The sequence below is a fragment of the Lupinus angustifolius genome, chromosome LG19 (assembly GCF_001865875.1).
Source record: "Lupinus angustifolius cultivar Tanjil chromosome LG19, LupAngTanjil_v1.0, whole genome shotgun sequence".
In the NCBI taxonomy this organism is placed as follows: domain Eukaryota; kingdom Viridiplantae; phylum Streptophyta; class Magnoliopsida; order Fabales; family Fabaceae; genus Lupinus; species Lupinus angustifolius.
In genome coordinates this window covers 560,759-582,586 of record NC_032027.1, presented here as the reverse complement: position 1 = coordinate 582,586, position 21,828 = coordinate 560,759, and the positions used below count along the sequence as shown (strand labels likewise).

Sequence of the window (21,828 nt, the reverse complement as noted above, 5' to 3'; positions counted from 1 at the left end):
ATTAAATTGAAAGTCTTAAATACATTAGAATAAAAACCTAAACGGTACAATAAAAATATACTCTTAAATCAATATACAAATCATTATACATTACAAACTGACATTAAACACAATAAATATTATATTATTATATAATGCATCAAGATATGTTGGGTGTGTTACTTGGTATGTTTTCTAAGTAAGATACTTGCCTCCATACAAAATATATCACATATTATTAAATAATGCATAAAATGACCCCAAAAAACATATCTTGAGTTTTTTTTTATATATATCTTAATTCTACCTACTTCAACACCACATATTTAAAGAATTACAAATAAAAACACCATTTGCTTGTTTTATAAGGTTACTTTTATAATCATTATCTATGTAAAACATTACCATCTTAAAAAGAAAAACGAAATTGGGACTAATATGGACTAATATTGGGACTAATAAAAACAGAAATGAGGGTAAACAAGTATCACTTTTGGGTGAAAGACTAAATGTGGAGAAGCTTAGTTTCGGGTTCAAAATTGTATTTATGAATAGAGATTTATATGATACTTACAAAAATTTGAAGGAGTAAAATGTGTGATTTTAATTGGAGCTGGTGAAGGGGAAGAAGATAATAAAAATAACATTGTTCTCTATCTTATTTTTAAAAAACAAAAATTGAAACGACATTATTTCGCTGAGTTAGCAAAACTTGCCAGCATGGAATCGTCACTCGAGATCATGTCACCACTTACTTAACTACACACATAGATAAGTATGTTGACATTAATAGATAGTAAGGAACAGAAGGACTAACGTGATTCTATGTTAAAAATATTGGGGACTAAGATCATAATTTAAAATTATTGAGGACGTAGTTAATAAGGTCAAAAAAAACATGAGAGATTGAAATAGATAATTACTCTAAAAAGTTATTGTCAAAGATCTTTTATTTAATTAAAATAATAGGTTTATATATTTTTTTATGTACTACTCTTTTGGGTAAGGAACTAATCCTTTTTGAGATGTGTGGTGCCCCTCTAACAATGTTGCTCTCAATAATCGAATCATTGACATTTTAGTTATCCTAATTTCTACGGATCTAGCAGAACCTTATAACACTATATTAAGACATTGTTGATAAATTATATTTATATTATCCACTTCTTATTTATATAATAGATTATATGTTTAATTTAAATTTTTCTTTACAAAAAATGTAATCATGCACCAAAAAAGTGAAAAGTAAACAAGTAAATGTGTATTAACTGATGGACTTAAGAGTACACTTCATTTTCACATTATGAACATGATAATAAAAATTTATTCATCTTAAACTTAATAATCATAACTTGAGAATGTGGAATATGTAAGAAATTTTGAAGGCTTTCTACTCCTTTGTACAATCCGTAGGAGCAAAAGAAACAGTGTTCCTCTTCAGATCAAACTCTACCTTAAAGTTTACTTGTGCTGAGTTACCAAGAACCGAAACCCCTTCAGTTGGAACAATAGACAAACACAAATTATTACCCACATTCACAAATACATTATGTTTTGGAAGATGCATATCAACCTTAGGAAAATGGAATTTGATAGAAGGAACAACATCATCATCCATGCTTCCTAACTCATAGCATAACTTATATGGTTTAGGTGGACTCAATACTGCATCATATTCAACAGCATCAGCAACTGAAATCTCAATACTGTCATAGAAAGATTTTGCAATATAAGTCAATGTGGTACTGGAATCAATTATCATATTTAAACTTTGTGATGGTTTCAGTTTTGTAGATTCAACTGAGACACTTTCAAGCTTAAGAGTGTATGGAGATTCTGACACCAAAGGGGTAGTACTAATTGCTACATTTGGTGGCATTGTTGAAACACTCCCAATTTTTAGTTTACTAGTAATGTTTTTAGTGTAGGAGATAAGACAGTATGAGAATATGTGACCAATTCCATCACCAAGTTGTGAAACTAATGATAATGGTCCACCACCAAGACCAATTACTCCTTCTCTTCTGCTTTTCAAATTCTCAATATTAACATTTTCACATCTCAATATAGTTTTAGAATATGTTATCAAAGGACCATTATTTGGACCAAAGCTAATGTTATCAATAGCCAAGTCTCCTTGTAAGATAGATCTATCCTTCAATGATAAATAATGTTTCCTGCATAGGTAAAAGTCCAAAATTTATTTCAATTTGAAAGAGGTATAAGATGAAACCAATATTCTATATCAAGTTTAAAATTAAGAATGTCGTCACATACTGTAATTGTGATCGCAATACTGTTATATGGAACCATGCATAGACCATGGTATAGTCATATTCCCATGCATCCCTTAAAGAGTAAGTACCTGCATTGGGTTGAAGCTATACAAGCACGTTTCTTCAGAAAACTACAAGATTCAGAGTGTTGTACCCAAATATGATCAATGCCTATGTCTACAATAGCAAGTGACTCAATTGGTGGAGTACCTATAAAGATTTTCATGAGGTAATCTCCATTGTTTGGAATGATTACTGCTCCAGCTTTGTTTCGAGAGATTGAGCGCATGGCAGCATTTATAAGAACCTCTTTGTGGGCCAATGAAGAGTTGTAGAAGGGTGACAAAGGTGAGTCTCTATGAATAAGATCAATGTTGAGGCCATTAGGTTTAGCTGAAGATGGTATTGATAGATGGAATAGTATAATGGCAAAGTATAAAACTCGGTTCATGTTGCAAATTAGGTACAATGCTATTGACGATGGAATGAGGTTGGAGAATATATTATACACATTTATAAGAATATTAAGTGAGAATCTCATGCAACTATGGATGAGATTATTGTTATCGGACAATATGAGAATGAAACATCTTGACGAGGTTTTTTCACTTCTAAAATTTTATAATAATACTATCATATGATTATATGTACAATGAGATGTCACCATATACTAATTTAGAATATCCAACATTAATTATGGATAAAAGTCTATTAGGGAATGATATGCAAATCACCATATGATGTAATATATAAGGTAATTTTCCAATATGAATTATGTAATATCACTAAATACAATAAAAATCTACTGAGTGATAATTAAACATAGCCATGCTACAAAGTAATAATGAAATCAAAATCACGGATATGAGTCAATGTCAATAAAATCCATTAAATATGTATTTGGTATATGTTATGTTTTAAGTTTTAGTTTATAAATTGTTATAATATATTTATATTTAGTTATCTTAGTTGAAAAATTGAATATAAATTAATTTGTTTCATTTTGATAAGGTAGATAATTATATTTTTACAGAATAAATTATAAAAAATTATGAAATTATTTGTTTATGTTATGATTATTTTGATTTTTATACTATTTTAAAGTATACATTTTTAATATTTATCATTATATATATTTTTACTATAATTTTTTTTAATTTTAATACTTGTGTGAAAGGCTAAAAATTGTTAAAATAAAAGACAGAATAATAATCAATATCAATGTTGTAAATACAACATGATGCACAAATAAATAAAAAGTATTAAACTTGAGTTAGACAATCACAAGGTAAATAATGCACAAATGATAAAATAAGCAGTTTAAGAAGAGGTCAATCTAAAGATGACATGTGTTATTGAAATGTTAGGAGTAAAATGGGAAGTTTTTTGGATGGAAAAAATACGCAATAAAAAACATCTCACCATAAAAGAGAAGTATTTTTTTGCTTATTTTTCTTAAATAAAAGGAGTTGATAATGTAGGTGAATTGCCAAATATTATTGTATTGTAACTTTAAGCTTATTTAAAAAAAAAACAAACTTTCATTTATACGAAATAAGTAGTAAGTGAATGTTTTAGATAGTAGCTAGAGTAATGATATCAAAATCAACATATTATATAATTTATTAGTAAATATCAATAAAAATCTAGTTTGACATAGATATTACAAAGTAATGATATCAAAATCACTAATATGACAATATCTATAAATATCAATAAAAGTCAAGTGATAGTTTTCATATATAGTAGTTACAAGGTAATGATATCAAAATCACCTTATGGTAATATCATTAAATATCAATAAAAGTTGACAATTTTAGATGATAAATTACAATATTATATAATATCACCATATTATATAATATCAGTAAATATCAATAAAAGTTTACTTTAAGTGACAGTTTTACATAACTAGCTAGTAAGATATCTATGCATTTGTAAGGGTCATTATGATTTGTTGTTCAGATTTTAAAGAAATATAGTTCAATTTTAATATATTCATGCATGTTTAAAATTAATATTTTGAATTTATACAATCATAAATATACATGTTTAAATTTAATTTAAATATCAACAATTTTAACAAATCAATCTATACATGGATTTCACTTCATGGTCAATTTAATATATCATATTATCATCAATATTCCTTCTATTATTGTATTCATTATTATTATTATCTCATTAATATTAGTATTATGGTTACAATATTATCATCTTATGTTATACCAAATTCAAATTTGAAATATCCAAAAAAATCATAAAAGTATGATTGTATGAATTATTACTAGCATTGATTTGTTGAAAGGTTTGATTCTAAACTAACTCCTAATAAATAAAATTCAAATTGTATGAAATAATATCTCTCATCTATATTCTCAATATAAATATAAGGACTTATTTGTGCATAATATTTTTTTGGGATTATGTTACTAGTAGGTTGACAGTCTTTCTCCTGTTTGTCAACCCGCTTTTCAATTATTTAGAATGTAATTGTGTATTTAAATAATTGATTATTTGCCATTAGTTTTATAGATGAAGTGTATAATTAGGGCATAATTCTTATTTTTTTAGTAATAATGATTGTACAAAGTAGTAGATATTATAAACCGACTAATGATTTTTTATTGGTATGACAAAATTGAGAAAAAAATTATACTTTATAATTTATAGTGTTGTTATTGAATAATGAAATCATAAGAACACTTTGAGAGACAAATATTATTGCAAAATATTTTTTGTTCAATATGTAAATAAAAAATGTTGCGGTTACAAAAATAAGAAGGAAGATACAATTAAAAAAATAATATGAACATGTAATGGGATATGGCATTAGATTGTATGATTTTTTTGTGTAGAAAATAAAAAATAGTAAGGGCAAAATAAGAAATTATAAATTACTATATGGTGGGTGGTTACACCATGTTTTGACTTTATAATAAGTATAAATAAATAAATACTATATAAATTTATAAAGTATTTTTAAGCATATCTCTTCAATGATTATGATTTATTTTAGATTGATATCCATTATTTTTAAATATTGGAATTTACACGTTCAATATTAACATATCTTTAGAATGATTATGTTTTATTTTAGATTTAACCTCATTATCGTTTATACTATGAATTTGCTATTTTTAATATTATGAATTCATAGGAACATGGATGTACATGTTTAAAATTAATTTTAATACCAACAATTTTAACAAATCAATGTTTACATTTGAAATTTTAATAACAGAAAATTATAAACATTCTTTTTACATTATGTTTCCTATTGTTACTATTCATTTTACATTGTGTGTTTATAATAATATTTAGTTTAAGGTGAGAGATGTGGTTAATTAATGTGTTGATGATAGTTAATTATGATTATATGGTTTTTTGAAAAAAATTAAATAATGTGAAGGGAAAAATAGAAAGTAAAAATTACATAGAAATTACATGATATTTTAACTTTATATACAGTATATAGGACATAGATATAGATGTTTACATTATTAAAATTAACCTTATAGGATTTTAGTGAGATATCATTGATGTTTGTGTTTAATGATGAATGATTTGCTTTTTACCCGTGTTTTATGGAAGATGAAATAAATAGAGGATGAGATGAAATAATGAGTGAGGTTTCACTTCCTAGTTAATTTAATCTATCATATTATCATTACTATTCTCTTTATGATTGTATCTAATATTATCATTATCCCATTAATATATTATTATTATTATTATGAATAACATCTTATGCTATACCCAATTTGAATTTGTTATATAAAAAAAATCACAAAATGTAATTATATGAATTATTACTGATTTTCTAAATTTATAACATGAAATATTAGCATAAATCACACGGAAATTAATTAAAATTATTAATATGCATTACGATTTATTGATTTACAATTAATATTATTTAATTATTAATATTGCTTTATAATTAAGCATAAATGCACTGGAGTATTAATATGTGTTTACAATGAAATTGCTTAAAATGGTATGATTGGTTTTATTGTATTAATCAAATAATTCATACAATATATTTTAAGATTAATTTGATGGTTTTTATGTACAAATGCTTTTAATATGTGTTACAAAGAAAATGCTTAAAATAATAAGATTGTTTTTATTTTACTAATCAAATAATATGATTGCTTTTATGTAACAAATACTCCCTTGACCCACTCTATCATACCTTGGGGGAAGCATGTGTTGGGTTGCGTTAGGTAATATTTCTTTCTTACTTGACCCTGAATGTTTAGCGGATTATTTTTTGAACTCGAGCTCGATCTATGCCTAAAAGCTAACTTAAATCCAAACTGAATGTGTCAACTTTTAAATTCGAACTTTATCATAAACCTAATTAAATATAATGTATACTCCTTTTAGGTAAAAAAATTAATATTATTTATTTTTATAAACATGTAATTTTACATATGAAATGATATATATATATAGATATTTTATTAATATTATATATATAATAAAAAATAGAGAATTATAATATTTTTAGTCGAATAGATATGAATTCTACTGTTGAATATATACATGCAAACATGAGGAATATGCAAATATTTTTACCTAATGTTATTAAACTCAAATTGATCAATAACTCGGTCAGGATACCGAGTCAATGAGTCATTGGTTGGACTAGTGGGTCAATGGTAAGATTAGTTGTTTCAGTTTAAATTAAAAATTCTAAAAAATACATAATATTATCTAACACTATTTAATAACTCTATGTTCCAACTTTTAAAACATTATTATACATAATTAAATAATCAATAAAGAATATTTTATTACTATAAAATATCACAAATAAGTCGAAAACATCATCAAATAACATATATATTTTGTTTTAATTGAACCAAAATTAAGTTTAAAATTTAATTAAATTTGTTATAACATAAGTTAATAAATGACAAATATACAAATAGGTTAAAGCATTTGATTTTTATTTCATATCAAAACCACATTACTTTCGATGTTTTAAACTAAATTTAGTTCAACCATCCAAACTAAATTTATCTAATTTTAATACAAACCATTAGATAACATACTCAAACTAGTCGGATGTATAATTCACAGTTGAACCAGTCAGTCTGACTGATCCAAACCGAATTTTATAACACTATATTTACCTTATCCAATTCAAAACATATTTCATCATTTCCTTAGAATATCATTTGGTTACATTTCCTAGTTCAAAATAAACATATAATGAAAATATTATATCAAGTACAAAACATAAAATAATGAAAACAGTTATTTGTCTTGACTTATAACCGACACGTATAACGAACTGTTGCAGTAATAATAATAGTAAAAAAACATAGGCTTGTTTTGGAACTCAACTATAGGACACTTGAACCTTGTTATGCTTCACACCGTTGACTATTTTCTTACACAATAACCTTTTTTTATATTCCAAACCAGAAACACAATCATAAATATACAGCTTCTATAGTCCACAAAATATAGAGAGAGAAAGTGTTGTGTCATATGTTCCTAAAGGATAATTGATGTAAAGTAGAATCATATAGCTTGAAAAAAATATATCAAAAGATGGGGTAGATAAAGTTCGATTCTTTTTAGATTTGCTTTTTTTTTTCCACATGATTTTTTTTTATTTTTTTCCCAGATATAAGCCATGGCTCTTCCTTTGAAAGCCTCTTGACTATGTTTCAAGATCAAAACAATCATCAGTGAGGTATTTAGTTCATTCAATTTCATGTTTTTTTTCTTCTTTTGATTCTGTTGTTGTATTTCTAATTTCCTGATTGACATCTTTTTCAGTCAATTGAATCAAACATGACTTATAGAACTATGATTATTTATGTTGTGTTTTGATTATGGAAGGTTATAGTTGTGATTATCAAAGATGATCTTATATAAGGTGTTTAGATGTCCCAATTTTTTTTATTCTGATTTTATTGCATATGATCTTTGCATGTGGTTTGGTCTGCTATAAAAATTATGGAGATCATATTTTTCCCAATTATCGACGCAATTGTAAGGATGTTGTCTCGCGATCTGTGAGTCACGAGTTCAAGTCCCGGAAATAGCCTTTTCACTTGTTGGGATAAGGCTGTATACATATAAAACTGTGGTCCATTTTATATACCATTTTCTTCTTCTGAAGTCTTAACTACTCAGTGTAAGTAATCAGAGATAGTTGCAGAATAAACTACAGATACTAGACAAAGAATTTATTTATCCATGATCTTAAATTTTTAGATAGTTTCATTAGGTTTTGTATTCAATATCATGACAACTCTATAACTGGCACTATTGATGATATTCCAAATAATTGTATTGGCTATAAATCTGGTAATCTTTTATTTCACATCTGTTCATGTAGTATAGTTGTTTCTATCTCTTGTTACATCTTATATGCTAAGCAGTTCCTAAATTTCATTATTTTCGCAAGGTAACATATTTTGAAGGCATTTTGATCATTGGATAAAGTAGCCACTCTTGTAAATTCTGATATTGTGGAAGCTTATTCATGTGTTGAATACGGTGACATAAACTGGAGAGGTTGTAAAGCTTCTTTTCCACTCATTGGCTTTGGTTAAGGAACTGAAAGTTTCGGAGTTATTTGTAACCCAGTCTTTGAGTTTGGAAATTGAATTTACCTTTACAGTATTAGGTGCACTATTTCTGCATGATGTTGAGTGCTTTTCCGGTAATAGGGAGCCACAGTAAATCCCAGCATTTAATTTCACATATGATGCTTTGATTATGCAACCAAGAATGCAGAAACATCAATACAATACCACGGAACCTAGGAACGATGAATTCCATCCTGCGCCACAGTCGATCCATCAAGACCATCTTGATGGCGTGCATATCAATACACGACTTTCGGCCTCCAACATGCCCGAAAATAAACCTATACTGAATTACTCCATACAGACTGGTGAGGAATTTTCTCTTGCATTTATGAGAGACAGGGTTAACCTGAGGAATCCCGTCTTTCCAAATGTCGTGGGTAATCCCAATTATGCAACAGGGTATATGGAATTGAAAGGCATTTTAGGCCATACAGGATCGGATAGTGGGTCTGATATTTCTATACTCACAAAAGTAGAAAAAGGTCCTAAAGACAGAAGTAGTTATAAATCAGCTCAATCAATTCCTAGAACTTCATCCAATCAAGACAATAACCGAGTCCTCCAGAGTATTGCCTCTTCTGGATCTTCGGGAAGCTCATCGATGAAGGTGAAGGTTCTATGCAGCTTTGGTGGTAGAATATTACCACGACCAGGTGACGGTAAGCTTAGATATGTTGGGGGTGAAACGCGTATTATTAGTATAAGAAAGGACATTCGTTGGCCGGAGCTTATGCATAAAATGTCATCAATCTATAATGAGGTTCATGTAATGAAGTATCAGCTACCTGGTGAAGATCTTGATGCCTTAGTTTCAGTATCTTCTGATGAGGATCTATGGAATATGATGGAAGAATGTCATGAGCTACAAAGCCGAAGAGGGTCACTAAAGCTTAGGATGTTTCTGTTCTCTATAAATGATTTGAATGACACTCAGTTTGGTCTCGGTAGCATTGGTGGTGATTCTGAAATGGAGTATGTAGTTGCTGTTAACGGCATGGACTTGGGATCGAGAAACAACTCAATTCTCCTTGGAGCAAGCAGTTCTACCAATCATCTACATGAACTGGATGGACAGAATATTGAGAGGGGAACCAGCAGAGTTCCCGAAGAATCATTTGGTGTCAGCAGCTCTTCCTTGACTGGCAATGTTAACCCGTCTTTGACAATTCAATCTTCGGAACCGATGGTACAAACATCCTCAAATGCTTATGAAACCTATCCATTGTTTTACAATGACCAGGTCATTCACCATGGGGAAACTAGTCAATATCCAAAACACAACTACCTTGAACCTTCCAACAACGCTCCTCGCAGTCTCGGAGAGATTCCAGTTTCTGTGTCTACCCCTGATCTTGTTAACCAAGGTACTATGAATGAAGGGAAAAACTCAGATTTTCCAACAATTCAGGTGAAAAGAAAGGGTGATAGTTTCATTCATTCAGGCAGCGAGGGCAATTTGCAAGGTAACGTTTCAGAGGCGTCAGTTACAATTGCATTATCAGAAGGGAATCATCCTACACTGCCATCAACAAATAAAGGTAAACACCAGCAGTTTGAAGATGCTTCTTCATTGGTTAGTACTATGAATCCGACACAGACTCTTAAATCTGGTGAAGATGATACTGTACCTACTGATGCATTTCGGGATGCTCAGGTTGATGCCGAGTCCAATTTTATTGATTTCAGTTACCTTGAACCACCTCCACTTCCCAGTAGAGTCTATTATTCTGAGAGAATTCCCAGGGAGCTGGAAGATTTGCTGAACCGATCTACGAAGTCAGATGATGCATATGGTTCTCATTTACTCATAACAGATTTACTTTCTGACTTCAACCAGAAGAATCCAGTTACAGAATCCAGTGACATATATCATGGTGGGAATCTGTCAAATCTGAATAAAGTGTCCGGCTCCGAAGCAAATACCTTGCAAGTAGATGGCCATACCGATGGCGAGTGGTTTTCCCAACTGAAGTACAATAAGGTACCTGATGCAGCAGGTCAGGTAAATTCAGAGCAGAAGCAGGTTTTATCAGAGAACAAAGTTTATAGCAATCAGGATCATGTCCTTAGTTCTGAAAAGGAAACGAGTCGCGCCAAAGATAATCATAACATTCTCCAAGTTGATGAAACCAGGGGCACTGAACATCCTTCATTTCCCCGGGTCCCCTCTGTTGGACGCAATGAGAATAAAGGATCTAAACTTCCAGACCTTAATATGAGTGAAGTTTCTACCAAGGAATCTAATAACAATATTAAGGTCCAAGAAAAGCCTCTAGTTTTAACTGAAAACAGAAGCCAAGATGTTTCTCAAGATTCTCCCTTGGATGCTAAATCCAGAACTGCCGAGGGTGACATTCTGATTGATATCGATGACAGGTTTCCCCGTGATTTCTTTTATGAAATGTTCTCAAAGGCGATACTTTCTGAAGATTCACCAAACGTTGGTTCACTATCAGCAGATAGAGTAGGTTTGAGCTTAAACGTGGACAATCATGAGCCTAAACGTTGGTCATTTTTTCAGAAGCTGGCCCAAGAGGGGTTCGATAATGTGTCTTTAATTGATCAGGATAATCCTGGTTTTTCATCTGGCCTAAGAAATGTAGAAGAAGGAAATAGTAAGTCTCAGCAATCTGCTCCTCTACCAGCAGATGGTGTTTTGGCCGGACACAAGGAATCCTACCCGAATTTTGGCGAAGAAAATCAGAAAAACTTACCTGTAACAACTACAACGGAGATCACTGTTTTTCATCCAAAACATGACCATTCCCAAATTAAGGGCAACGAAAAGACGAACGTCGATGCTACGATTGAAAACATAAGACCAGAGGAGTGTGATTATCAGGTTCAGGTATGCTTTTTAATTGTTCTTTATTTAAAGAACCTCCACAAATATGCTTTTTCTTGTAACAAACTTGTAATGGATTGAATATAGGATGCGAAGAATGAAACAAGGAGTGTGGATCTACCCCGACAAGATCCTTCTTTTGTGAATTTTGACATCAGTACTCTGCAGGTATTATATCTACCTTCTCGACACAAACTAATAATTCGTGATTTTGTATGTTCGTATTCTCCATTGTAGAAATTATGAATCAACTTCTCAGCCAAGTAAAGCTCTTTTTTTCATTCGATTTTTGAAAAGCTTCATCTTTCACACCACGGAAAGTTACTTACATCCTTTCTTGCCATGAATGGATTATTGTCTAATATTTGATCCTACACTAAAATGTTTAGCTTGTGTGGAATTTATAGGTGAAAGCATGTTATGATCGGATTTTTTCTTATGAATTAACTAGTTTGATGCTGCATATGATTTTATTCTTTGAAATGATAACTGTGTCTATTAAGTTATCAGACAAATTAGGTTCAAGTAAACCAACTCGATAATCCATAACACTTATATAATTGTTTTTGGCATCTCTGATGAAGGCTGAAGAAGCTCCGTATATGATGATGCCATGGTTGCTTAATGGCTTATTTTTGTTACGTTGTTATAGAAAATAAAGTGCATAAAATTTTATTACTTTCATTCATTATATTTCTAATTCACATGACAGCTCATAAAGAATGATGATCTTGAAGAGCTGCGAGAACTAGGTTCTGGTACCTTCGGGACTGTGTATCATGGGAAATGGCGAGGATCCGATGTTGCAATTAAAAGAATAAAGAAAAGCTGTTTCGCTGGTAGATCATCAGAACAAGAGAGACTGGTAAATTGTTTCTTTTTCCCTTACTTATGTAGTTACATATCATTGTCATGTCACGCATTTATTAGAAGGCACACATTGGTATAATGATGCCTTGTTAAAGGACCTATGTTGTTGATATTCGTTTCCGTTTTCAGACTGTAGAGTTCTGGCGAGAAGCTGATATACTGTCCAAGCTTCACCATCCAAATGTAGTGGCTTTTTATGGCGTAGTTCAGGATGGACCTGGAGCCACATTAGCAACTGTTACAGAGTTCATGGTGGATGGTTCTCTTAGGCATGTTTTGCTTCGTAAGGATAGGTATGTATCCGTCCTCCGAAGTTATTGCATTTATATATTGACCTATTATTCAATGGAAGACTTGACATTTTGCTACTAATTATAATTCTTTGATACCATTAAGTATTTTGTCACGAAGAAAGTGTTTAAGGGATTTTTGCATGACATTTTGCTTCCAGGCCTCTTGATCGTCGTAAGAGACTAATAATTGCCATGGACGCAGCTTTCGGAATGGAATATTTACACTCAAAAAATATTGTGCATTTTGACTTGAAATGTGACAATCTGCTTGTGAATTTGAAGGATCCTTTACGGCCAATATGCAAGGTATTCATGTCGGGAATCACTCATCCTATTGTAACAATGCCTTCAGTGTTGACAAAGCTAAGAAATTTTCTTTTCACCAGGTTGGCGATTTTGGCCTTTCAAAAATTAAGAGAAATACCCTTGTTTCTGGTGGCGTGCGCGGAACTCTACCTTGGATGGCACCCGAGCTGCTGAATGGTAGCAGCAATAGGGTTTCCGAAAAGGTAAAATTTCTGAGGCCTAATGGAAAATTTGAATTACAATCGGTTACGATGATAAATTCAACATAGAAAAATAAATTCTTGTCCTAAACTGCATCTCTTGTTGCTATCCCACACAACAAGCAACTGATTCCTAATGCTATTTTGTCAAATCTTTAGGTTGATGTGTTCTCTTTTGGCATTGTGTTATGGGAGATTCTTACCGGTGAGGAGCCATATGCAAATATGCACTATGGTGCAATCATAGGTGATGTCTTTTTCTCTTCGCGTTGAAGATTTGTCTATAGTTTCATGGATTAAAGTAGTGAAGCACCTTTCTGAAAAGCTAGTTCTCAATTTGTATAAATAGAACTTTCATTTCAAGTGATAGAACTTTCATTTCAAGTGATAGAACTTCAAGTTATGTTCTTCTGTCATATTTTGTTATCATCAAGGAACTCATTATGTCCTCAATTGTATTTTCTTTCTTCTGACTCTCTAGCACACTACATGCAGGAGGTATTGTAAATAACACACTAAGACCTACGATCCCCGGTTATTGCGATATCGAATGGAGAACACTAATGGAGCAATGCTGGGCACCAAATCCTTCAATCAGGCCATCCTTCACAGAAATTGCTCGCCGCTTGCGAGTGATGTCGGCATCTGCTAGTCAGACCAAGGGACATGGCCACAAGGCATCTAAATCATAATCAATCGATTTGATCTGATACCATGTATCCATTCAGTTATGCATCAAAAAATATACATGGTATGATTACATTTATATGAGGGCCTGCAATAGTTGATTATGTTGATTTTCTGGTCACTTCACACTAGCTCTTGATGTTGATGAATGTAAATATGTATGTGTGTGAAACCTCATAAATGGCATGGGTGCAGGACCTTAATTAACATTTGGGAATTGTATTTATAATGCTATTTGCACAGTGATTTCTGTACCCATGTCTTCATTTCTAGATAAAAGTTTCAATCAAAAGTCTTATATATTACTTGCATTTTTAAATATGTCAAATAATAGTTTCTTTTATTTTTGGTGAAGGGGAAAAACAAATTTCCCAATACACATGTCAGCAAGAATCCAAAGATTGAACCAGTCATGTCATTCATTTTAATCAATACACATGGGTTGAATGTCAACATGTATTTTATAAATAGACAAATACATGTATGATATTATAGGACCACCAATTAAAAAAAAGTTGTAGGATTTCAAATCAAAAAATAACAGAGGACAAATCTATTATATATTTTTACGCTGATAGTACTTAATACCTAATTAACCAATACATATTTAAACATGTAATTTAGAATATTTAGAATATATTTTTACCACCGCATTTTTTTTTTTTTTTAAATGTATGCATTAATAATATAAAAGTTTTTTACGATCATTATATCATTCATATTTAATAATTATTAACTCTTTTAAAATAGGCTAATACAAATGAAAACAAATAAATGATATGAATGATATAATAAATAAATATATATATATATAATATTATATTTTCATTCCATAAAAATATTCCCATAGAGACGTGATTAATGTCTTTACCTGAAGGAAGACATAGATCCAAAAAATATAAGGTGCATAAGAAACGTTTATGTTGGTAATGGTATAGTAAAAGTATTCCTCATTCTCAACAATCAAACACTTTTTACATAGTAATATTCAGAGATGTAATGGAATCTTATAACAGTAAAGTAAGGTCTTGTCAGTAAATGTAATAAAATATAAATATTGCATAATTAAATAATATGATTTATATGAAAAGTGCAGGGTAATGTAAGAGATATATATGTGCTACAAATCATATTATATGTCTCATATTATATATCTTTATACCTATCAATAAATATATTATTTTATAAGAATATAATATTTATGTCTAGTAAAGATTTATAAAAGGATTTAATATCTATATACTAATAGTATAAGTGTTTTTATACTATTAGCGAATCATTATAGTGGATGATGTAATAATAACATAAATACGTCGATTTTAAACTCTAAAATTACCATATGTTATCGGTGCATATTTTTACTCATCTTATAATTGTTTGCAATTGTGTCAAAGATTTATAATCAGGTTTTAATGAAGCAAAATTGCTTATAGATGAATTAAGGATAGCATTTCTCTGAAAAGATAAGATAACAACAATAATATTGTAATTTGATGATCTTATTGGAAGAAAAACTAACAACAACAACAATAACAATAAGAATTACTCTGAACGATTCAATCTTCATCAACACCTTCAAACGCCCATCGATGCTGCTGACGAAGCTCTTCCTCTTCCTCAGGCGTATACGTTGAAACAATTCCAAAGAAATTCCTCACATATTCAACGCTCTTGTTCTCAATAATATCCGCTATAGTTTGAAACAACAATTCAAGAAGCTCCTTCACATTCAAGTAATTAGCAGCAATAAGCAACATCTTCAATTCATCATGACTCAATCCCTTCGTGAACTTCTCATCGAACTCCTTCGCCTCCTCATCATTTGAATCAACACCTTTGCGAAAATTATGATGATAATCGAGGTAATCGATGATCTTAGAGAGTTCCGAAGCGTTGACATTGGGGAGAGGAACCACGGAGGAAGTGACTGAAACTGATGAATCATCTCCGATGAAGTTTTGAACGATTTCCATGTGCTTCGCGATAATCGGAGACACGTTGAAGGTTTCGCCATCAGCGGTTTTCAGAGAAATCAAAGGGAGATTCGGTTCCGCCATTGTTGAAGAGAATTGAGAATTGAGAATTGAGAATTGAGAGAAAAACGGGTGAGAGTAGTATTTATAGTGGGATTGGAAATAGAGAGGGTTAAGGAAACGCTGATGAAGTAAGACACGTATTTCTTTGAAAATATGGTCACCATTTCAACTTTCTTTTATCTTAAGTAACTACCCATTTCTAGATACGAATTCAACTCCAGTGCTGAAAAATAGTGTAAATATTTTTTTCTTATATTTTATATTACTTTTTTGTTTCTCACATGTATTTTTATACCAAAAGTAATTATGTCCGAACTGAGAACATTCACATGTATGTGAGGCTAACTCTCTTAGCAGATATTTTTTCATTCAGAAGACTCGAAGTCGAGAAATTGCTTAAGATGAATCAAACATGTATCGTCTGAACCAATACACGCTATATTACTTTATGTACCACTCCGAGACCTTTCTAGTAATGTTTTATATTACTTTATTAAAAAAAATAATCTAAAATTGGAGTTGTTAAATATTTTTTGTATCATATTTCATTATTTTGGTCTATTACTTGACTTTCTAGTAATGAAGATGATCTATTCTCCAAAATTATAACTTGATTTTGTGTTGTTTTGACCAAATAAAATCAAATGATTCATATTAATTGTTATTATTTTTGCTTATAAAAAAATTTATTATTATTTTTATAAAGTTCTCACTTAATTCATTTCCTAAATGTATTGATTTTTTTTCCTATTATAAGATATTTTTGTACTGACCCACTAATTAAATTGAATAGTAGTGAGATTAAATATATATAATATCAATATTTTGATAAAAATTAAGTTATTTTAAAAAAAATAAAAAATTAACTAGTATAGTTGGAATGATTCAATTGAAAAATGATTAATAATGTCAGCACAGTCGGTTAGTTTTGATACACGATTGGTAGTATATATGGTGTTCGATTCAAAGATATATGTACTATTAATAAAGGGAAAACACAAAATAACCACTTATCATGGTGTAATTTGTGTTTTCCTATTTTGCCCTTAATATCTTTTTATTTCTACCAAAAAACTATATAATATTATTTTTTTATTTTATCCTTATTATCTTCTTATTTTAAAAATGTATTTAAAAAATTGAATATTAAACCAATTGAATAAACTCAACCGTAAATTTAGCGCAAAAAATTATATTCGAATTTATAAAATATAAACTATACATTACAAACGATAGTACCTATAAAAAGACAAGTACGGTATGATAATGAAAATATACTTTTATGTAATTTTATGTAGATTATAGATCAACTTAAAGTCAAATCATAATTTAGAAGATGGATATATTATTTTTTTTATCAAGCTTTTTATTAAGTACATAATTATTTAATACACCTATGACTTTTTAAGTTTAGGAAATACTTATAGAAAAATATTTATAATAATAGAATAGTGTATATAGTTGAAACATATCATATAAAAGTATATAATATATAATAAAAATGAATTGTTTACATCAATTTAAATTAAGTCAATTATTACATTGTTAGTAATTTTTTATAAATATAAATTAATTCATCTGCTCATTAATGAATATATAACAGCTAGATCATTTTCTCAAATTTGAATATCAATTAATATATAATTAAATGACTCCAATTCTTATATACTTTGAAAACATGTATTGCACTAATTTTGATGCCTATAAAAGAAGTACCATAAAAATTTATTTTTTATAAAATTTGATATGTGAGATATATAAGTTTTAACTTTCAATAATATAATTAATTTTATATTTGATAAAAATTATTAGTAGCGTAATAGATGACACAATATAAATTTGTGTAAAAAGATTACTCCTCATAATCGTAATTAATAAGTATGAAATCATTTGAATAAGTTTTTAAATAAAATTTATTTTATATCGTGAATGAATCCCTCCCCTATTATATATAGACATATTTGTCTAATTTGGAATGATATTGATAAATTTTTAAATAGAATTTATTTATATATTGTATTTAATAATGTACTAAAAATAGTTACTTTTTTTAACCTTAAATACTAGTTACTATTTATTCATTAATTACATATAAACTTATAACCTATAAGTAATATATTTTTAAAAGTACATAAAAGGCTTTGTGTATTGATAAAGATAAACTCACTTTGATAAAAGAATGCTAGTTCATTTTTGAGACAAAGAAATCATCCTAATGAGCTTTGGCTCTATCACAATTGTATATAAATGCAATGATTTCATAATGTTCTATCATAAATTATATTAATTGATGAAACATTAATTTTTAATAATTTCGTCCATGCATACTAAAATTTTATAATGTATGAATCTATTGTATTTTCTATAAACTCTTACCGCATTCAATTCTAATTCTATCTTTTTTACTCTATAAACTCATATATAATTCAATACAACCAATTAGGAGTTATGAGGTAATATGATGGTTAAAGTGAAAGGGATTTAAGAGATGAAGTGAAAAAGATTGTAGGTTCGAGTCTCACCCATAACAAACTTAAAAAAATAATAAGAGAACTATAAGGTGATTTGATCATTAGAAGTGTAATGAAGTAGATTGAATGTTCTGATCCACAACAAATACTAATATGCTAACATGCATGAAAAAAATTCATACAACCAATTAAAATATGAATGGAAAATTACATTGTGGGAGTAATGAAACTTATGCAACATGCATTGATAAAATGAGAAGAGAAGATAAGATGCTTATAATGTAAATAAAAACAATCAATATACCAAGTAAATACTCAATAGTTGTGCAATATAATAATACACCAGTTTTTGTCTATGATAATTATTGTTGTAGTCAATAGAGGTTTCATGAAAACATATAGAAAAATACTAACGCTTTAGGGAAGTCTATAAATAAGAACTAATAGATGCAATATAAAAGGTGGCAATGAATATTTCTCTAATATATATATATATTTAAAATATTCCTTTAACTATTAATCAATTAAATATATTTTGTTTTTATCTTAGTCAATCTCCTACTATGTTCAACTATTATTTATATCATCCGCTAAAATCAACAAGTCTAATTGTTCTGATCTTGTGACCGTTGTATACCAAATAAAATTGTGTTTTTTTGTTTATACTTTCTCTTATTTTCATTCATGATAATGGACATAAGAAAGACAACATATCCAAATAATTTATTACCCAATAAATTAAATCTGCATCAATAAACAATAAATACAGCACATGACTTTGTGAAGTTTAGGAACTAGCTACTAAATAAGAAAACTAAAACAACAAATCACATAGTGAATGACCAATGCATGATTGGTAATAGTGATAAGTCACTTAAATTTGATATTTCACTTTACTCTCTTCACCTGTCCTATTTTCTATATTTTATTGCGTCTTCATCCAATTGAAAATTACGACATATTTAAAAAGAAAAAACATAAAAACAAAACATGATTTTTTATGTTAGTTGGTGAAATTTGATTGGTTCGGAACATGCGAACATAAATATTTGGGGAAGAGTATCTTGGTTCGGGACATGCGAACATGAATATTTAGGGAAGAGTATCTTGGTTCACTCTCTTCAAGTCTTTCTATCTGTATCACATCACTCCTTTCTAACTAGCAAAGCCATTTTTCTATGCTACCATTTGTAACCTCCAAATGCATGCTAGCTCAATATCCACAAATGAACATGTTCACTGCAAAATGAAATAACATATTTCAAACCAATAAAAGGTGGTGGAAGGCATAAAAACTTTGATAAATCTCTTTTTTTAATTAAATTTGCCTTTAGAGTTGAACTAAGCAAAGATGTATTTACCTTAATTTGACAAATTTATATAATGAGTGTCACTAAAATAAAACCTAAGGTGACATCGTCACAATAGTGGGTATAGTCTTAAAAATATATACCCATTATTTATAAGTTGTTATACTTATAATTTTATATCATAGATATAGGTTTTGGGGTTATACCAATAAATAAGAATCGTAGTTGTAACTAAATTACCTATATATATGAAAACAAAATAGTGAATACAATGACTTATAGAAATGAAAACACTCATAAGTACAAGTTTTTTAGGTTATAACTACAATTTTTAGTCTTTTACTAATGATTTTGTTGTTTCCACTAAGTGTAAGTTTTCTTGTAGTATTATACATCATACTAAATGATATAGTAATGATAGATATGGTTTTAATTACTCACTTTAAAAAGTGGATAATTTAGACTATGTAATAAGTTTCAATAAGAAGTGCTATCTAATAAGTTCTCCTTAGGATATCATCATAAAAAAAATCATCAACTTTGACTAGAATAATGTAAAAAGTTGCAACTAAAAGATACCAAATTTCTCAAACTTTTAAACAATAATGACCATTAGCAATGTTTGTTCAATGAGTAACACCACGTCTTGAACCAAAACTTTAAATTATTAGTTTCATGGGTCTTTCTTTCTTATAAACTCTTTTATTCCTCCCCGCATATCCAATGTGGGACTTCACACTTGAATAAACCCAACAATAAACAACTCTTTGCATGCACTTACCAGATAGCTATGATGATGAGGTTCAGTACTCACCAAACAATGATGACATAAACCAAGACAAAGCAAGGAATGATACTTAAACATAGAGCTATCCCAATTGGAGGTTCTGGTTGAATATATAGAGGGAATAAGAAAAGTGACAAGAGAAGATGCAATATAAGCAACACTATAGCCAATTTCATGTTACTTCTGAGGCACATTCCTTCTAAGAAAAGAAGCCAAAACAACAACAATGAAGAAGAAGAAGAAGAAAATGTAGAGAAGGAAACCACTTAGATGAATTATGAATATATATATATATGATAGCACAAGTTGAGGAATTGAAGTTGCTTCTATGCGTTTTCTCTTGTATGCACATGACTAATAATATTGAAGCAAAAATAGAAAAAATAATAATAAATGTTTAATTTTTTAACCAACATGACATGTTTTCGTTGATTTAGTACATGGTTTGAGACATCATTTAAGACAACGGAATATGCATTTCCATGTTTAGATGTCCTCTCCTCAATCCTTTTCACAAAAAGATTCCTCTAAAACTTGTGGATTCTACAACTAAAGGTGTAAAGAGTTATGCTTTTTTGGTTTACTCTCATCTTGCCATGTCATAATATTGCAAAGAATTTCCATTAAGGGTATGGTTTTTATTTCATGCTTGTCACCATTATGACTTCTCTATAACAAGTAATAAAAACAAGTTATTATTATATGGTTTATGTGTTACTTTCATGTGCCATGCATTCAAGTTTCAAACTCTCTTCTTGGTTGCTATAGATGGAAAAAACTCGTGAATATATTATCTTATGTTATGTACTTTATGTTCTCTTTATTCTAGGTGGAATATATATATTTTACCCTCGTTTAACTTGTGTTTTGATTGAGTTTGAGAACTTGTGTATAGATAAAAATGATTAAAAGAAATGTGCTTAACATAGAACATAGAAAAAGGAAGGGTTGTATTGTACTACTGGCTTTGGAGGGGTTTATAAAGAGAACCTAAAATTGGAAGAGTGGTGCAGAAAATAAACGTGCTAAATTATTAAATCCAAAATAATTTTATAGGGTATCACATTGTGAATAAAAAATTTCATATTTGTTATGCAATAGGGAACATAAAATATAAGATACTGAGTTATTAAAAAATGGCACATTTC

The 21,828-nt window shown here is 29.3% G+C and overlaps 3 protein-coding genes across 9 annotated transcripts; 1 reads left to right on the top strand and 2 right to left on the bottom strand.

Moving 5' to 3' along the window:
* Window positions 1,370-2,706, bottom strand: LOC109333877 (aspartic proteinase CDR1-like). The gene is made up of 2 exons (XM_019569460.1): window positions 2,345-2,706; window positions 1,370-2,156 (listed from the first exon to the last, which is right to left on the bottom strand). Exons 1-2 carry the CDS (start codon window positions 2,704-2,706, stop codon window positions 1,370-1,372), a joined length of 1,149 nt encoding a protein of 382 aa, XP_019425005.1.
* On the top strand, window positions 7,646-14,293 carry LOC109334268 (probable serine/threonine-protein kinase DDB_G0282963). 7 transcript variants are annotated; one of them, XM_019569934.1, is made up of 10 exons: window positions 7,646-7,968; window positions 8,689-9,993; window positions 10,024-11,723; window positions 11,808-11,888; window positions 12,433-12,585; window positions 12,720-12,883; window positions 13,042-13,189; window positions 13,270-13,392; window positions 13,549-13,636; window positions 13,885-14,293. In XM_019569934.1, the coding sequence occupies exons 2-10, from the start codon at window positions 9,003-9,005 to the stop codon at window positions 14,079-14,081; spliced, it is 3,645 nt and encodes a 1,214-aa protein (XP_019425479.1). In that variant the 5' UTR covers window positions 7,646-7,968; window positions 8,689-9,002; the 3' UTR covers window positions 14,082-14,293. The 7 variants fall into 7 exon arrangements, with proteins under 7 accessions (XP_019425479.1, XP_019425480.1, XP_019425482.1 ...); XM_019569935.1 differs by having other exon boundaries at window positions 8,689-10,253; window positions 10,284-11,723; XM_019569937.1 differs by having other exon boundaries at window positions 8,689-10,386; window positions 10,462-11,723.
* Window positions 15,558-16,188, bottom strand: LOC109334269 (SKP1-like protein 14). Its single transcript, XM_019569938.1, has one exon. The coding sequence runs from the start codon at window positions 16,131-16,133 to the stop codon at window positions 15,633-15,635; it is 501 nt and encodes a 166-aa protein (XP_019425483.1). The 5' UTR covers window positions 16,134-16,188; the 3' UTR covers window positions 15,558-15,632.

Excerpts from the sequence above, each read along its gene's own strand:
- LOC109333877 (XM_019569460.1), bottom strand. The coding sequence starts at position 2,706 with ATGAACCGAGTTTTATACTTTGCCATTATACTATTCCATCTATCAATA. Across the intron at positions 2,157-2,344 it reads ATAGCTTCAACCCAATGCAG|GAAACATTATTTATCATTGA; the intron begins GTACTTACTCTT and ends TTACCTATGCAG.
- LOC109334269 (XM_019569938.1), bottom strand. The coding sequence starts at position 16,133 with ATGGCGGAACCGAATCTCCCTTTGATTTCTCTGAAAACCGCTGATGGC.
- LOC109334268 (XM_019569932.1), top strand. The coding sequence starts at position 9,003 with ATGCAACCAAGAATGCAGAAACATCAATACAATACCACGGAACCTAGG. Across the intron at positions 11,889-12,432 it reads TTGACATCAGTACTCTGCAG|CTCATAAAGAATGATGATCT; the intron begins GTATTATATCTA and ends TTCACATGACAG. Across the intron at positions 13,637-13,884 it reads GCACTATGGTGCAATCATAG|GAGGTATTGTAAATAACACA; the intron begins GTGATGTCTTTT and ends CACTACATGCAG.